This window comes from Lissotriton vulgaris, chromosome 7 (genome assembly GCF_964263255.1).
Source record: "Lissotriton vulgaris chromosome 7, aLisVul1.2, whole genome shotgun sequence".
Lineage (NCBI taxonomy): Eukaryota > Metazoa > Chordata > Amphibia > Caudata > Salamandridae > Lissotriton > Lissotriton vulgaris.
Genome location: NC_141695.1, coordinates 718345967 through 718364450, shown reverse-complemented (window position 1 = coordinate 718364450; position 18484 = coordinate 718345967). Strand labels below are relative to the sequence as shown.

The 18484-nt window shown below is 44.3% G+C and overlaps 2 protein-coding genes across 4 annotated transcripts in view; one reads left to right on the top strand and one right to left on the bottom strand.

The window, feature by feature from the left end:
- The window catches only part of LOC147702317 (monocarboxylate transporter 7-like), a 205006-nt gene extending 194429 nt beyond the window's left edge, over positions 1 to 10577 (top strand). For both annotated transcript variants that reach the window (XM_086930951.1, XM_086930952.1), the window contains 2 exons: positions 7155 to 7985; positions 9545 to 10577. In XM_086930951.1, coding sequence (XP_086787077.1) covers positions 7155 to 7985; positions 9545 to 9798 — 1085 coding nt within the window. In that variant the 3' untranslated portion in view covers positions 9799 to 10577. The remainder of the gene's footprint in view (positions 1 to 7154; positions 7986 to 9544) is intronic.
- ARSG (arylsulfatase G) overlaps positions 1 to 18484 on the bottom strand; it is a 2325381-nt gene that overhangs the window by 2059447 nt on the left and 247450 nt on the right. The window lies entirely within an intron of this gene.

The following is an 18484-nucleotide window of genomic DNA, read 5'->3' as shown; positions in this document are numbered from 1 at the left end:
CGGGAAACGTGGGGACGGCGGGAGGAGGGACACAAGGCAGGACAGCAGCAAGCACGGCCCGGCCGGACCAGACTCGGGGGCGTTCCCGGCGTCGCGTGACGTCGCCAAAGCCAAAGAATCTCGGGAACGCCCCCGTGTCTGGTCCGGCATTGATGGACAGGCCCCTCGTCCAATGGCTAGGCTCCATTTATGGAGCTAGCAAATGGGACGGGGGGGCGTGTTCCAGAGTGCTTACTGTACTCAATAGATTTCTCTGGAGGAGGAGCCTAACGGCTCCGCCCCCCAGCGAAACCTAAAAACGTGACAAGACCATCTCCCTGAAGCCCCCTTGAAAAGGACACACACACTAAAATGTAACTCATCGCTTTCAATGGCCACGTGATGCAGTGGCTGTGGATCTGGGGCCTTGTTTGTAAATCAGTCTTTAAACACAAAATGGAACGAGGACATGTTTATACCCATATCACTATCCATAAGGAAAATAACAGCCTATTTGGCCTTCTGTACTTCAACAACAGTAATTACACCAATCCTTGAATAATTTGGGTCACATTTAGGCCTGGATGAATGAGGGCCTGCAATAAGTGGAAACCAGTGGCACATGCCGGAGAAAGAAAGGTATCTCTTGCTGCAGCAATAAAGTGGGAGCTTGCTGAGGGTATTAGAATAAAATAACTTCGAAAATGGGACAAGAATATATCAAAGATTATAAGCAATCCTAGCGAAATCTGTTATTTGGTCTTTTCACCAAGGCTCCAGTACAGTTTAGTAGAAGTTACAGCCTTATTCAAAGGCATACACCTACTCGCAAACATGCGCTCGGCTCATCCTAAATGAACCTCTTGACCACATCTTCTAACAAATTAAAGCGACAAGGTGGTTGCAGGTTTGCAGTGTTGGCACCCAGATTCTGAAATTCCCTTCCATCTGACATCAAAGCATGCACAGACCTTTTGAGGTTCAAAAGGCTCCTCAAGACATGGTTATTATACCCAAGCCTATGACTGAAATCTAACCTTATGCTAAATCAATAGGGCTCCAGCATATCCTAGAATCTGCGCCAAGAAACCAATCGGTATACATGCGCCTTACAAGAGACTTTAACATAACATATGTGCATGCATGTATGTGTGTTTTCCCTAATAGTGAAGCAATTGTAGATGGTCATTAAAATGTACTAATTTATGCAGTGACGTATATACATATTAAACAGAGAAAAATATAACTATAAGTAATATGCATATTCGTTAAGCAGAACTATTGAAAGTGTACATATTTAAAAACAAGATTATCATACACATTTATACAAAGGAATATACCTATATAGGAACACCTATATAATCCAAATAACTGATTATACACACAGGGATATTCAGTATATTTATGTTTGAGTATGGTGGCTATGTGGGGAAGAGATAGCTCTTGAGTAGTCTTCTGAAGATAAGGTAGTTATCCATGTATCTTATGTTTGGGGGTTAAGAGTTCCCTAGTTTGGCTGCTTGATTAGAAAAGGATGTGCCACCTTTGCTTTTTTTCTTGTAGGGTTGGATTTTGAGGCGAGGTGCCAATCTAGAGCAGAGGTTCCTTTATTGAATGTATGTGGTGATTTTATTCCGGATGATGAGCGGCCCTGTTCCATGTATCGCTTTGTGGTTAATGCAAAGCTCAACACCTCCAAAACGGAATTCCTTCTCATCTCTCCTCCGAACCACCCCTTCAAGCTAGGCCTTTGGCTGACTAACCTCACTGCTTTTAATTGCACCCCTCTAATCATAGACTCTGCCAAATTATTTGGAATCACCTTGGACAAGCACCTGAATATGAAAAATCATATCAGCAATGTATGCAAGGGAGCTAATCACTTGATGAGGACACTTAGAAATATCAAGCCCTTCCTTCCACAAAATGACTTCAAACATGCGGACCAAGCACTGGTCTTGCCAAGGTTAGATTATGGCAGCGCTACGCTCTGTGGCCTTCCCAAATACACCCTGGCTCCACTAATTACTGGTACCAAACGAAATGAGCACATTTCACCAGTCCTAATGTCTCTTAAATGGCTGCCCTATGACGTTCGAATCCAGTTTAAGATGATCATTCTAGCACACAAAGCCCTGCACGACAACACCCCCAGGTACCTAGCACAAAAGCTTGAATTATCATGAGGCGAGAGAGCCTCAAGAAGCACTAACAACTTCCTTCTGAAACCTTGTATCATGAATAAAAAGAGAACTTGTCGTTGAGCCTTCTCAGGTACTGCACCAAAGATCAAGAACTCTCTTCCAGTGGAATTGCGCAGAATATCATCAATTACTACTTTCAAACTTGAAGCCAAAAGTTTCCTAATGAACAAACTTCTACATTAATTTGGCATTACCACTGATCCTACAACAGGTGTTGAATGACCTTACACCCTTGTTACCATCCAGTGTTTTTTCTGTGTTTTTGTTGTTGTTGCTCTCTGCTCCTCTTGGACGTAAGGTGTGCCCCCAGCAGCAACCTGTTATTGACCTGTTAGTCACATTACTCGCTATGTATCATTTGTTTGTTATTATTGTGACTATAATTGTTTGGTATTCTTATTCGATATCGTACTGGAGTTTTATTCTCCCTCTCTTCTCGCTGTGTATCATTTGTCTATGATTGTTGTGACTACAACTGTTTGGCATTCTTACTTGATAGTGTTACTGGATTATTACTCTCCCTTTCATCCTTCTGTAAAGCGCTCTGATATCCCTCGGGATCTGGTTCGCGCTATATAAAACTTTATAAAATAAAAAAATAAATAAATAATGGCTATTAAGAAAAAAAGTGTTGTTGCAACATCACTGCATCCAGATTCCACAGATTTAGTTTGCATGAGACCTGCTTAGAGTGCCTTCCTCATCACATTCAAAGCGAAGACTGTGCCATTATAAAAACAAGCATTGGAAATGCAATAGGTCTCGCAGTAGTAAAGTTTGAGCTATAGGTGTTATTTATTTTTTTGTTTTTTATTTATGTGTTGTTTTTTCTAAATAGCGAAATTAATAGCTTTCTTCTTTACAAAGCCAATAGTTATAATTTTTGTAAATGTGACACCTCTAGCATTTGTAAAGCAACATGTTTTGTATTAACGGGACTTATATGTGACTTATATGTATTGAAATAAAAAAAATCAATGGCTTTAAAAAAAAATTAATAATTAATACGTAAATAAAATGGATTTTATTTTATATTGCCAATAGCTTAAAGTTTATAAAATATATTTAGTTTAAGATGCTGTGGTTGCGCTGAGTGAGGGTGAGTGAGGGTGAGGGTGAGAGTGAGTGAGGGGTTGAGGGTGAGTGAGGGTGAGTGAGGGTGAGTGAGGGTGAGTGAGGGTGAGTGAGGGTGAGTGATGGTGAGGGGGTGAGGGTGGGTGAGGGTGAGTGAGGGTGAGGGGTTGAGTGAGGGTGAGGGTGAGTGAGTGTGAGTGAGGGTGAGGGGTTGAGGGTGAGTGAGGGTGAGGGGTTGAGGGTGAGTGAGGGTGAGTGAGGATGAGGTGTTGAGGGTGGGTGAGGGTGAGGGTGAGTGAGGGTGAGGGTGAGTGAGGGTGAGTGTGAGTGAGGGTGAGTGAGGGTGAGGGTGAGTGAGGGTGAGGGGTTGAGGGTGAGGGGTTGAGGGTGAGTGAGGGTGAGGGGTTGAGGGTGGATGAGGGTGAGTGAGGGTGAGGGGTTGAGGGTGAGTGAGGATGAGCGAGAGTGAGGGGTTGAGGGTGAGGGGTTGAGGGTGAGTGAGGGTGAGGGGTTGAGGGTGAGTGAGGGTGAGTGAGGGTGAGGGTGAGTGAGGGTGAGTGAGGGTGAGTGAGGGTGGGGGGTTGAGGGTGAGTGAGGGTGAGTGAGGGTGGGTGAGGGTGAGTGAGGGTGAGTGAGGGTGAGGGTGAGTGAGGGTGAGGGGTTGAGGGTGAGTGAGGGTGATTGTTTGATGGTGAGTGAGGGTGAGGGGTTGAGGGTGAGTGAGGGTGAGGGTGAGTGAGGGTGAGGGGTTGAGGGTGAGGGGTTGAGGGTGAGGGAGGGTGAGGGGTTGAGGGTGAGTGAGGGTGAGGGGTTGAAGGTGAGTGAGGGTGAGGGGTTGAGGGTGAGTGAGGGTGAGTGAGAGTGAGGGTGAGTGAGGGGTTGAGGGTGAGGGGTTGAGGGTGAGTGAGGGTGAGGGGGTGAGGGGTTGAGGGTGAGTGAGGGTGAGGGGTTGAGGGTGAGTGAGGGTGAGGGTGAGTGAGGGTGAGTGAGGGTGAGGGGTTGAGGGTGAGTGAGGGTGAGGGTGAGTGAGGGTGAGGGGTTGAGGGTGAGGGGTTGAGGGTGAGTGAGGGGTTGAGGGTGAGGGGTTGAGGGTGAGTGAGGGTGAGGGGTTGAGGGTGAGTGAGGGTGAGTGAGGGTGAGTGAGGGTGAGTGAGGGTAAGTGAGGGTGAGGGGTTGAGGGGGAGGGGTCGAGGGGGAGGGGTTGAGGGTGAGTGAGGGTGAGGGGTTGAGGGTGAGGGGTTGAGGGTGAGTGAGGGTGAGGGGTTGAGTGTGAGTGAGGGTGAGGGGTTGATGGTGAGTGAGGGTGAGGGGTTGAGGGGGAGTGAGGGTGAGTGAGGGTGAGTGGTTGAGGGTGAGTGAGGATGAGTGAGAGTGAGGGTGAGTGAGGGGTTGATGGTGAGGGGTTGAGGGTGAGTGAGGGTGAGGTGTTGAGGGTGAGTGAGGGTGAGGGTGAGTGAGGGGTTGAGGGTGAGTGAGGGTGAGGGGTTGAGGGTGAGTGAGGGTGAGGGGTTAAGGCTGAGGGGTTGAGGGTGAGTGAGGGTGAGGGGTTGAGGGTGAGGGGTTGAGGGTGAGTGTGGGTGAGGGGTTGAGGGTGAGTGAGGGTGAGTGAGGGTGAGGGTGAGGTGTTGAGGGGGAGGGGTCGAGGGTGAGGGTGAGTGAGGGTGAGGGGTTGAGGGTGAGTGAGGGTGAGGGGTTGAGGGTGAGTGAGGGTGAGGGGTTGAGGGTGAGTGAGGGTGAGGGTGAGGGTGAGTGAGGGTGAGGGGTGGCCAACATCGCTATCCTCGTTAAACCAGTTGGCTCATCAGTGTTTGTCAACAGTGCGCCTTGTTGAGTAAGCAGAAAGAGATCGACGCCGGTTCGATAATGCCACAGCTCTGTGCTAACAAAAATGCGGAAAAAAGTAAGCATTTAAATCATTGGCAAATTCTACGGAAATTGATTGCAAATGGGAGCAGCTCTGCTTGCAAATCCTCCCTCCGTCGCCCAGGCTGCTGGACTGGAATTGCAGCAGCTAGAAGTGAGGAAGAAAAAAACAAGCAGCAGAGCACGGCGTCAGTGTTGGCATTGATGGGGGGTAGGGGGGAAGTGGGGATTTTAAAAAAAATGCGACACGGCGGGCAGGGGAGGGGGCGGAGCGGGTAAAATAAACAAACAAGACGGAGGGAAGAGAGGGGAGGGGGGAGGAGAAATGCGACACGGCGGGAAGGGGAGGGGCGGAGCGGGTAAAATAAACAAACAAGACGGAGGGAAGAGAGGGGAGGGGGGAGGAGAAATGCGACACGGCGGGAAGGGGAGGGGGCGGAGCGGGTAAAACAAGACGGACGTGCACGCGCTTTTAAGCTCAATGCGCATGCGCATTGAGCTTAAAAGTCACGGGCACTGCAAGGAATCGCCACGATTCCTTGCAGTGGATAAAGAGTGGATAAGCCCCCATAGTCTCGCTTGCTCGATGCGCATGCGCATCAACAGGCGAGACCTAACCAGAAGTGGTAAGGATGCTCCAGGTGCCCACTTAGGATGATAACTAGTCTTTCGTTATGCATTTTCCACCAGATACACAAGAATGAACTGTGAGAAATTTGGTCAAGGCCTAATCGATCTTTAATACTGTTGGCAACATATCGACATGGGCAATCATTACTGTGGGGTGTCTTGACTTGTGTGGAGGAATTTAGCTGACAAGGAATCAATATCTGGATTAACTATTATCAGAGCACAGAAGTTGCCTGACTAAAACATTTCCAGAGTGAAAACGTTTGCATGTTGCATGTATGGCAAACTGTAGGGGTTTTGTCATGGTCTTATCTTAACTTACAGTAGCGAAAGTGATCAAATCAACAAATTTAACAACACAAATCTATATCCGGTTACAAAAACATAATTACAATATGGGAGAGACTTTTTGGTGGCATCTTTCAAACATTACCTGTTATACTTTCAATGTTGGACAGAATGTTCGTACTAGGTCTTTCTAATTCAAATTGTGCTTATTAGGTCACCTTTTGACATGTTCTTCGGTCCTGCTTCAGTTAATCAACGGGCCTAGCAACCTAGGTTCATGTAGAGTAACCACAGATCTAACCAGGTTCCAAATCCAAAAACAGAGGTACATTTTGTGAGGTTCAGAAGGGCGTCATATACATTGTGTCCTGTTTAGAGATCGGTAAATGCCAGTCGTCGTCAGAGGTAAAAAAAAAAAAAAAAGAGGAAGTCGTTCCAAGAACTGAACAAATTAAAGTGAGTAGTATATATTTCGGTCCCAATCATTATTGATAGGGAAATAATAATTGCAGGAAATTACTAGAGGAGACTTCTAACCTCATATCAATATTGTACACACAAATTCTAATTCTCTTGCCATCGGCTGAAGATACCAAGAAGTTAAAAACATGAAGTAAAAGGTTGACATGAAAAGAATAAAATCTGTTTTGTCCCCACCCACTCTAGTCCAACATAAGGCTAACAAGCTAGGAGTCTGAACTCACCTGCTCTTTCATTAACCCAAGTTAGCCCAAACTCTTCGTGGACCCTTCACTTTAAGAGTAACTACAAACCACTAATACTGCCAACGTGAAATACACAAGGATTGTCAAAGGTAGTGTCCCATAACTCAATATTTTGATAAGTATTCCTCCTTCCTTACCTAAGAATGTGCAAGAGAACTGGGACATATTTATTTCGTTCTTTCAAAGGCTACTTGTAACTTAAAATACGTTTTTTAGTACCACTGAATAAATGAACAAAGCAGTTGAAAAGGAAATTATTTCAATAGTTAAATCAAGCATATTGTAACAGAGGTTGTCAAAAGCTTGATGCATTTTTAACATATGGTTGCAATTATTGTCTGTAGGTTAAGAAACGACGTTGTTCAGCCATGATTTTCTTTTTCTACCCTAGCTATCACTGCTCTAAAGGATCACCTCGGTTGGAGACAAAGCCTCCTGCTTGTTGGTGTACTTCAATGTAATATTGTTGTTTGTGGATCTCTGCTACGACCAATGAAAATCCAAAAAAAACTACAAGTTGAAGATACTCCAAAAAATCCCCCCAAAAAGTGTGTGGAAACAGAGTACATACTTGAAAATGAGAAAACACTTACTTCAATTAACTCCATAGACTCTGGAGTCGAAATAGCTACCTCACCTCAGAAAGTAAATGAAAACTTGAAACCAGAGACAAAATATGTAGCCCCTCGGGAAAATTCCCAAATGATGGAAGAAGCACGTGGTACCGTTGCGAAACCCAAAGTCACACTCTTAGACTTTTCCATTTTGAAAAACTGTGGTTTTATTTGTTATGCTCTGTTTGGCCTTTTTGCTACACTTGCATTTTTTGCCCCTTCTCTGTACATAATTCCACTGGGTATCAGTCTTGACATTGATAAAGACCACTCTGCCTACATGTTGTCTGCTATGGCCATCGCTGAAGTTTTCGGAAGAATTGGCGCAGGCTGGATTCTCAATAAGAAGCCCATTCGCAGGATTTATATTGAGCTCATTTTCGTTGTTTTGTTATGTTTGGCTCTCATTTCCTTTCCCTTCGCTACAGAGTTTTGGGGACTGATGGTGTGCAGCGCATTTTTTGGATGTATGTTAGGGACAGTTGCAGGAACCCACATTCCAATGCTAGCAGATGATGACGTTGTGGGAATCGAGAAGATGTCTTCCGCAGTTGGAGTGTATGTTTTTATTCAGAGCATAGCTGGGTTGGCTGGCCCACCACTTGGAGGTAAGTTTACTTTTACATTTTTCTAAACCTAAAACCATTTAGTTTTAATTCGCAACAGCTATTTAATTTGTATTTGACGGTTTTACTTTTAGTTTAACTAAAAATGTGGAACTCCATCTATCTAATTGGAGTATGCTTGTAGGTGGTTTTATCTTTGTGCAAAGGGACAATGTGGTAAACAGTCTCCAGTGGTCCAGAAATTCACCAGGGAAGGTACTGACTCAATATTCAAGTTCCCTTACAGAGGACTTGAATGTAGACAGTGGTGCATCCCATTTTAGTTAACACCTGAAGCTCTGTAACCTTAACATCCCAAATGTAAATCATTTCAGTGTATTCGCAGGATTTATATTGAGCTCCTGCGAATACACTGAAACAATTTATTGATGTATTGATGAACCTTAGAAGTCTAAAATTTAACTAAGAGAGCAGCAGTATCAATTTGTCAATCTCTAGTTCGTTTTACAAGTCTCATCCAAATTCACGAAACCCAGTTCTAAATACAGTTAAGGTTTAAAATACAGAACTCCACGGTCGCTTGTCCCTATTTCATTATTTCACATGTTTTTTCAAAGCTTGTTTGGATTCCAAAACATGTTAATTTCATATCAAATTAAGCATTCCCAACTATTTTGTGCTTCAAATTCTTGAATGCTGGTAGATTTATGGAATCCAGTATTTGCTTGTAAGAAAATAGTACACATTATTGGCCACATCTAGTGCATACAATGTAAGGCTTAAAGCATACTGGTAACAGTATATTCAGAAGTTTAAGACTATGCCCCGTATCTAGAATATTCTACAGATCTTTTAGAGAGCAAAGCTATTTGTAGAATGGCTTAAAATGGCATAGTGCTAATATCTTTCTCTTGTACAAGATTAGTAGAAACATGTTGATCTGGGGGATAATCTTAATCTTCTCAATGTAATGTCACAATTTCAAAACATGCACATATTGTAGAGTACACCTGGATTACATACGAAATGTGGCAAGACCATATTTCCCTGTTCATTTGTTGCATCTCAATCAAACTGAATGGAAAACAGTTTCTCTGAGCACAACCCATAAAGATTTGAGGCTTTCTATCTAACTTAACTGAAGGTGATACAAAACGTCAGAGTTGACACAATAATTGGTTACATTAAGCCATATGAGGAGCCACAGTTGCAGGTTGCCCAGTATCTCTCAGAAAAGGGATCTGTAACTTTAATAATACGCACTGTCCAGCAGGTTACATATTATATATCATTTAATAGACGGTGGAGTAAAAATCTGTAGTGTATGGGAACAAAGCCTTAAAGTGAATTCTGGTCGACAATTCATAGGGATGGTAACATTTATATGCCTCATTCCAACTTTGTTAGTAAAAACTGGTTTCCCACAAGTAATGTATAGAATTAACTTTTATCTATTGATTGGCAAGAAATGATTAAGTTCACAAAAAGTAATGTTTTTCAATTCAGTCAGATTGGAGAAATAACTTTTCATGTAATGTGGTGACAGTTACAAATATAATTACTTTCTTACTAATGAAAACCATATTATCTTTATACTCTAGGTGTCCTTGTGGATCAAACTGAGAATTATGGGTCAGCATTCTACTCCTGTGCCATTGGCATGGCGCTAGCAGCCATATGTCTGGCCTTAGTAAGGCCCTGCAAGAAAGGCCTCTGCAGACGTAAGCCGAAACAATCTATAGAAGAAGGGGCCCATAACGAAAAAGAAGTTTTCGAGGATGTGCCAGATGACTTTCTTGAAATGGATTTTTGTAAATCTGAAGGATCAATACATCGTAATGAAATGAATTTTTAAATAATTTTACATTTGCACCAATCAAACAAGACTTAGATAATGCAGCGAACCAACAATGAACCAACTACCTTAAAATGTGCGCTTAAAAGGGAATGCATAATCTAGCAATGTGAAACCCAAAAACTAACTGTTTCATAGAAGGTTGCTATTTTCTTAACAATTTACTTGCCCATAGTGGGCAGCTGTGTTTCCTCTCTAGATTTCATTTTAGATGAACAAACTAGGCATTTGCTTTACCTTCTGGCAACGGCAAAACAACAAATCATACATCGTTTGTATCCTGCTTCATCACATCTGGGAGCATCTGTAGCTTACAAAGCAGCAGGGTATTGAAAATGCTATAAATGTAAATGCTGTACCGAAAATAAATTGGCCTTATCTTGATAGCATGATACATACAGAAGACCAGGATTTTAAACCTAGCAAAGTGCATTTGACATCAACAGTTCGGTTTTATGGCCAGTTATTTATAATGAAATTCCAGACAGACGTATTTGCATACGCTCCAAAGTAATTTGCCTTTCTGTTTTTAGAGTGTTATATTTATTTAAATGTGTATTTATAAAGTTATTCTAGAGATCTTATCGACTCCCACTGGACCAAGATGTAAGAAACGACTATTAACACTTATGGGGATATATTATTTTAAGCCTGTAATCATTTTCCTTTTGTGACTCAAGAATGCTGTTTTACACACCTTACTGTTACAAAGACCTATGTTGAAAGCAATGCTGCATATCATGTACTTTAACAAAAAAATTAGCATGTCAACTAATGAATTTGTTGTCGGAATCTCCAGTTTTTTTTTAATAATGATGAGGGTTTTAAGAAAAGCTAAAGTAAAACGTATCTGTAAAATTGTTACAGCATTTAGGATGGTGTGTGGATTTTCAAACTCTGATGTTAATCAGTAACTACTCCAAAAGTTAACTCAGGGTGTAGTGGCTTGTTGTATATGCTTCAAATTCGAAATGAAAAATATATATATTATACAACTTATTAAAAGAACTGGTATCCCTGGCTGACTGATTACAAACAGGGAGCCTTTTTCTATCAATTGTAAGTGTGCTGACACAAAGATGAATTAAACATCGAAATTAATACATGGGAAATAATCACAACGTTTGCTTTTCTATATCATACAAGTAGGACAACTAGTAAACACATGCATAGAGGAACTTTGTTAGCTAATGAGTATAGCTTCAGCTACTGTACATTAGAAGAAATACCATCGACATCTGAAGCATCAGTTAGAGGTGAGTTGGTACACTCGCCTCATTTTCTTTATGCATTGTAAATGTATGTATACTTGTAAAGCGCACTGTTACCCCATCACCCGGGGCATCCTGGTGCTGTATACCGCTGGGGAACCCATCCTGGCTTTCCCTGTGAGAGGGCACCCCCAAGGTGAAGCCAAGCATCCCCGGCGCTGCTAGGGCCGTTGTGGAGATTAAGGAAGCTATTGTCCAGAGTTGCAGAGTGGGACCCATGGTTAGCGTAGGCACCTAGGCGAGAATTATCGAGTCCGCGGACATTGACCCAAGACCCTGCCGCTTCGGGAATTGAACCCTGGTGCCGGGCGACCTCTGCTTCAGTGTCTGCCGCTTCTAACCAGTGAGCCATACTTCTCCATTGTGGTCTTTACCTACCCAAAAGCTTATTGAGCCATGAGCTATGTCATTTTCAATGCACCATCACTTAAATTTGAGCAGTTGGCAATTATTTTAACCAATCGTATCCTCCTGGTGGCATATGGCGGAAAAGTATTGGTCTAATGAGTGGTGGCCCCAGGTATTGGGCCCATGCCCATTCCCTAACAAAGCAGTGCGGAATCTTGCGATAACCATTGATAACAAACTGTCCATGAAAAATAGTGTCAACCTCGTATTAGGCACGCACTATGGGATCCTGCGGAAACTAAGTAAAATCTTCAAATGAATACCAACTGAATCCAGGAAACCTTTGGTGCAGGGTCTTATCGTAAGCTGCCTGGACTATGGGAATGCTTTATTAGCTTCCCTAAATAAAGATCTTTTTTCCAAACTGCAGATTTTGCAGAAGAATGCTGCTAGACTGGTCTTACATTTTCCACTGAGATCTCAGTCAGCTCCCAGTCTGAGGACCCTTCAGAGGCCGCTTTAAAATTATTTGCATCACCCACAAGATCCATTATGGAACAGGACCCCATTATCTAGCGAAAAAGCTTAACAGGTATCAGCCAGGAAGACAGTTGAGGTCCCGCTCAAAATCCTCTCTCACCCCACTACGAATCTGCACTGTACGATGCAGGGGACGATCCTTTTCTTTTCTTGCTCCCCACCTTTAGAATAAGCTTCGGTCTTATCTTTTCTCTATCGCTGATCACAAGAATTTTCGGAAGGAATTAAAGACGTTATTTGATCAGAAATAAAGCTGCCCATTTCTGACCATCAGTCTGTTGGAGTTCTGCAAACGCCAAGAGACCTTTTGGGGTGATTTGTGCGCTCAATATGTTCCTTTGACCGTGCCTGTATATGGTGCTTTCGTCTTAACCTTCATACCTCTATAGCACAAATCACCAGTGGGCAACACCTGGTGATGAACTGAGCCGCAAAAACAAAGAGATTCTATCAGTATGAAAAAAGGGGGGAAAGAATTTTAATTCTTTGTGCTTTTTTTGTGTTGACCAGGTGGTTAAATATATTCTGTTCCACTACACGAACCCCCCTTTTAACGTTCCCAGCTAGGGAATCCATAAATTAATTCCTTCCACTAGCCAGGGAATTTTTATTTTTATTTTTTTACCATTTGCATCCACTAATTTAGGTACCTACACCCCTATCACTTATCACTTCTACACTACCCTTACACCACACATAACCTACCATCAAAATACAAGTGCTCCCGCGTAGCTCGCAGCACGCCCCGCCCCGTAGAGGGACGGGAAGACCACCATGATGAAGCATGACACTAAGGGATTCTTAGTGTGTGAGGGGTATTTTAAAAACATAGTGCTCTCCATTTGCCACTTGCAAAGGGAGTCTCTCACCATCTTTTTCACTGCATATTTAAAAAAACACAAAAAAGCACAAAGAATTAGAATTCTTTCCCCCCTTTTTTCATACTGATAGAATCTCTTTGTTTTTGCATACCTGTCTGGAGGGTGATTCTATCACCACTTCCTCTATACTTCCTCAATTGTTTTTGGATGAACTGAGCCTCCATGGCAGGCTCTTTACTTTGTATTCAGATAAACCAGGTGCCTGCAACGAGTAGCTTGGGTGCTACTGGTAGCTCACTAGCACCCTTGAAGTAGCTCACAGAGGTAAAGCCTAGCCCAGTACCGCATTTAGAGGGTCTTGGCATATTACAAAACACAGCACTACTAATCTCAAGGCCCTTGGAATGGCAGCCATCCAAACCAATGGCATGGCCTCATAAAAATAAGCAAACATACACTGTGTCCAGCAGTTTCTGTTTGTCCTGAAGGCTTCTCTATATTCAAGAGGGGGTGGGGTATAGAAGGTGATTCCAGGCCTTGGGCATAGACACAGCCCAGGGCATTCACTTTATTATGAAAGCACAGGAAGAAGTCTAAGTTTAGTGCCCGGCCTGTAAAAGTCCCTCATCCCTGCCTTGGTTAATACGCACAGACCAGGCCCAAGATCAGAGCTTTGGCAGGTTAAGGGGTAGAGCCCTGGGCTCCTTGCACATACTTGCCTTGTCCCAAAGAGCCTCCAGCAAAGGCATTCCAACCTTGCTTCGCCAGTGTGAAAAGGTGCTTCTGACAGAGATGGTTAGTTGCAGATTCCTCATCTTTTCACCATTCACCAGGCGTAATACTGGATTTGGCAACATTTCAGCAGTACTTCTGCATGTCAGCAGGTTGTACTGTGCGGCTCCGAACAAAAGATGTGCTGCTCCCAAAATTACGCATGGCGCCTTTATAGGCTCCAGTCCTGACTCACGTCAGTTCCTTCCTTTTCGGGCCAGCGGATTTGATCAGATCTACCTCTCCTCTCTTTGAGACCCTTACCTCTACAAATTGAACAGTATGCACGGAAAATGTCACCTTCCATAACAACAGATTTTAAGCCATGTAAGGACTGATCATATCATAAGATCTTCCTGTGGTGCCTGGGTTTGAGTCACACTCTATGGTCTGCAGTGCTTGTGTGTCAATGAACCCAAAGGCCATATGAGACATTGAGGCAAAACTTTACATCACCAAACACCAGAAGGTCCAGGACAACACCAGTCCAAGTGAAAGGTTTGGCCCCAGTCCAATTCCAGATAAAAAAATAGAGGTAGATATTTATCTCGACAAAGCACAAGAAATCTAAGAGGGATTTGGCCCCCTTCTGCCACACACATTATCCTGAGATGGTGCGGGTGGCACCAGACATGATGATGATCTTTCTGAAGTCTATCGAAGAATTTCTTTTCCTCTCTCGATTAGGTACTTTTACTCTGCTGTGTACTATTTGTCATGAAGATTCTCAAGTGTTTTACGGGTGTCAAAATGTTGTCTCTATTTGCTAAATGATTACCTGAGCTGGGAACCCTGTTAAAAAATGAAACCAGACACAGATGGACAGGCTTACTAACACTTTGTACCGGGTTTGCGTGAACTGACAAATTGAAAAGTTCATTTTCCTGAAATGTGTATGTCTCAGCTAATCCTGGTGCTGGACAACTTCTCATGCAGGTGGACAGATGTTTCTAGAACAGTGAGTACCAAGGCTATCTTGCCAATATCTGAGCGATAAGGAGTCTCATTGCATTTGTCTCCACTTCCTCACTGCATAAGGGATCATAGGTAGTGGAGGAAATGTGTAGGCAAATATCCCTCACCAGTTCATTCATAGTGCATTGCCCACAGACGTGGGTGCGAACCGTTGGCATTTTGTGTTTTCTACAGTGGCGAACAGATTGGTTTTGGGTGTCACTCATTTCTGAAAGAACTATTGCATACTTGGGGGTTCATCTCCCGCTTGTCTACCCATTTGACAGGTCTGAAGCGTCCTTGTCCCCCTCCCTCACCCAGCAGATGCCACAACTAGGAGCAAAATGTAATGAGGATAGACCCAATGTCATATTGATTGTGCCTTTGCTGGCCGCTCAGTGGAGTGAATTCCTCCGATTTGTTTTGTCTGGTTGCAAATCTACCTGTAAAATTCTCTGAGTGTTAATTGTACTGTTGTCAATGTTAAGAAATTGATAAGCATTTTCTGTTGTTGCTGCTCCATGTACAGTCAACAGTCAGGTTGTCTAGATGGCCTCCCCATCCTGAGAAAAACGCGTCTGTGGTAATAATCACTTTCGCTTGAGGGTCGGCCAACTATGTGCTCAGACACTCCTGTTGTGCATGTATCTGCAGTTGAGTGTGTGGCACTATTGCAGTGCACTAGGGCTATCATCACCAATTTCATGATTGTTCTCACTGTTAGAGATGTAATGTCTGATAATGAGATTGCTGCCTCTGAAGGGACATCACTTTCTCTTGGTTGGAATAGGCTTTGTCTGTTCCCGTGTTTAACGCCGCCCCTAGAAAAGTCTGTATCTGCTGCATGCAAAAGTGTGAGATTTTGGCATTGACTGTGAAACCTAACCCGTGAAGAAGCGACACATCTGTCGGAGTATGCAATAGACACTGTTTGTGAATGGTTCTCTGTCAGCCAATCGAACAGGTACAGAAGCACATGAATGGTGTTGCAGTGCAGGTGTTGTGCAAACACTGCTAGGCATTTCGTTTATACCCATGGTGATGTAGTAACCCTGAAGGACAGTACTTGGAACTGATAGAGCTGTCAACTTACATTGAATCTGAGGAAAGAATAATGCGCTGAGTGGATCAGGATGTGCAAAAATCCATCTTTGACATCAAGGGTTGCCACATGATCTGCACTTAGCAATGGAATGACGTCCTGCTGGGTGGTCATCTTGAAATGGCTGATGCCTAAAGCTGGAATACCGTGGCGTTGCTACAGCGTTGGTGCTCCCACACCATGAATATTGGCACTGAAAACCAATCTTGCCAGTTTGTATCTGGACTGCCTGCATGACTTTTACTCTGTCTGTGTTCTTTTTCATTTTCTCCATCCTCATGCCCGCCTGTGGGACAGCCAAATATTCACAATAAAAGCCCCACAATGGGTTCTGTAAGGCCCCACAAACTGGAGGCTTACAGAACCCATGGACGGAAACAAAAATCAGAGTTAGTCATGTCTGCTGGCCTGCTGGTCATTTAGTCAGCTACCCACTGACTGGTTATTTGGTTGGCCAACCCCGCAACCAGATAGCTCTTGCTGAACTGGCAACTAGAGTGCCTAGGCAGCAGTAGACGACATAGCCAGCATTCTGGAGGCTCTTTCCTAGATCCAGCCACTGGCTTTTTGCCTCCAGGTGACTCGCTTTGGCCATCTGGTCATCCTGATGACCTGCGATGAATCGTGCCCCCATACCTTTAGCAGGTGGCACTGAGCAGGGGTCTGTGCTGTGCTACATTTCATGGTGGAGGCCATCTCACATGGGCACATATCCCATCAGTCCCTATTGCTAGTCTGGCAGCAGAAGGACTCAAGGGGGCCACAACATAAAAGCTTGGCTCAGAAAATACCTTCAATAGATTGCAGTAGGGTTGCGTCTCTGCTACTTACGAAACACTGACCCAGAATAGGGCAATTTAGCACCGGGTGCCCTTCGAACTTGCGGTTCACCCAGCACCATTCATTTTAAGGGCTAGTTGATATGGTAGGTTGCTACACCATCCTTAGCAGACTCCGAATTCCATGGCCACTGTCCTGCTGTGTATATCAACCAATATCTTTTCTGGGTCCTCTGTGTCGTTATTGGGCACCTTAACCCAGCAGTTGGTTCACCCTGCAGTGCCAGTTCTACTTCCCAAAAGAGGCCCATTGGGCATTCACATTCGATCTCCGGCTCGCCAGTGAGTCTGGCTTCCTACCCTTTTAAAGTTTGAGAATAGATTGATATTTTTTTGGCCACAAGATCTAAAATCAGATTAACAAGATAAAACTGGAGTTTCCAAGTGCCTGCTATCCTGGTTCAAACTTTGGAGGGAATCGACTACTAAATGGTTAGATTAGTCTTTCATCCATATACTATGGTTGGATGACTGATTTGCACGTCAGGACCGCTAGGCACCAGATTTCTCCTCTGGCTTTGCCCTGCCCAGGCATATTTCATCATCTTTCAGGTCCTATTACACATGCTCATTCTCCACCTTTCCAACAAAGCGGGTGGAGCTCCGACATACAAAGATACAAAAATGCAAAGCTTCTCAATAAGTACCATGGTTGAATATATGTATTTTATACACTATATCTTATTTCCATTGAGCTCTGCAATAGGAGAAACGGATAGGAGCTATGTACAAGGAAGCATGATCCAATATCTCTTGCCCAGTCAGCAGGGTGAAGCAGACACCCAAGAAGAGGGATTACAGAGGTAGAGTAAATGGAAAGTGAAAACTGAAGCGGACTGGAACTAGAGGGACCCAGCAATTTGGTCAGGGAGAGTTTTTTTGCAATGCAATAGGTCTCGCATTGGCACTAGAAATCCCTCTGGTACGGGTACCAGAGGGATTTCTTTCCCCGCCCCTCCAAACAGCATCAGGAGCTGGGGAAGAGCTTCCCCAGCTCCTGAGGCTGTGCAGATGGTTTCCCTGAAATGACTATCAGCTCACCGTCGCACTGACGTCATTTCAGTGAAACTGAAATGAGCCTTGAGGCTCATTTCAGTTTCACTTTCTGTGTGCTATGAGGGCTATCTCAGCCCCCAGAGCATGTAGAAAGATGGGAGGGGTATCATTGGAAAGGGGATAATCTCCCCATCCTAGTGGATCGACCCACTAGAATCCTCGGAGGGGGAGCAGTCCCATGGGCAAGGGTCTTTGCTCCCCCCTAATATTTTGAGTAAATGTAGTCTTTCTGCCCCCCCTGTGGGGCAGAAAGCCCACTAGAAACCAGGGATTTGTTTTTAAAGTTAATTAGGGTTGGGGGCAGTCCAATATAGGCATGCCAATGCCCCCACCCAGCTGCAAAATGATAGTCTTTTTGCCCCCAGGGGTGGGGGGGTACAGAAAGCCCAAGAGATAGCATGGATTTTTTCCTAATTCTAATTTAGGGTGGGGGCTGCACAATACGGGCATGCCAATGCCACCAACGCCCGCAGCAAAAGTACAGTCTTTCTGCCCCCCCCCATGGGGCCAGAAAGCCCACTAGACACAAGGTTTTCTCCAGATGAATTTAGGGATGGGTGTTGCCCAAGATGGGCATGCCATTGACGCCACCCCCCCAAAAAAAGATGCCACAGTTTTTCTGCCCCTCCCGGGAGGCAAATGAAGGCAGTAGCCCCTGATCTGCCTCCGGAGGGCAGAGAGCCCACTATGCGCCAGCGATTATGCTGGATATTTTATATGTAGAGGTGGGGGCTGCCCAGAATTAATAGCCATAGTCTTTCTGCCCCCCTCAGGGGCATATCAGGGCAGTAGCCCCAGTTTTCCCCCTCACACAAAAATGTATGGAAAAAGTGATCTGTTAAGCTAAATTTGAGGTTTGCAGGGGATTCTGGATAGGAAAACGTTAGGGGACCCACACAAGCCATACCTTGCTGGACTCCCCTGGCTGTCTAGTTTTCAGAAATGTGTGGGTTTGGTAGGTATCCCAAGATGGCCGCCGAGCCT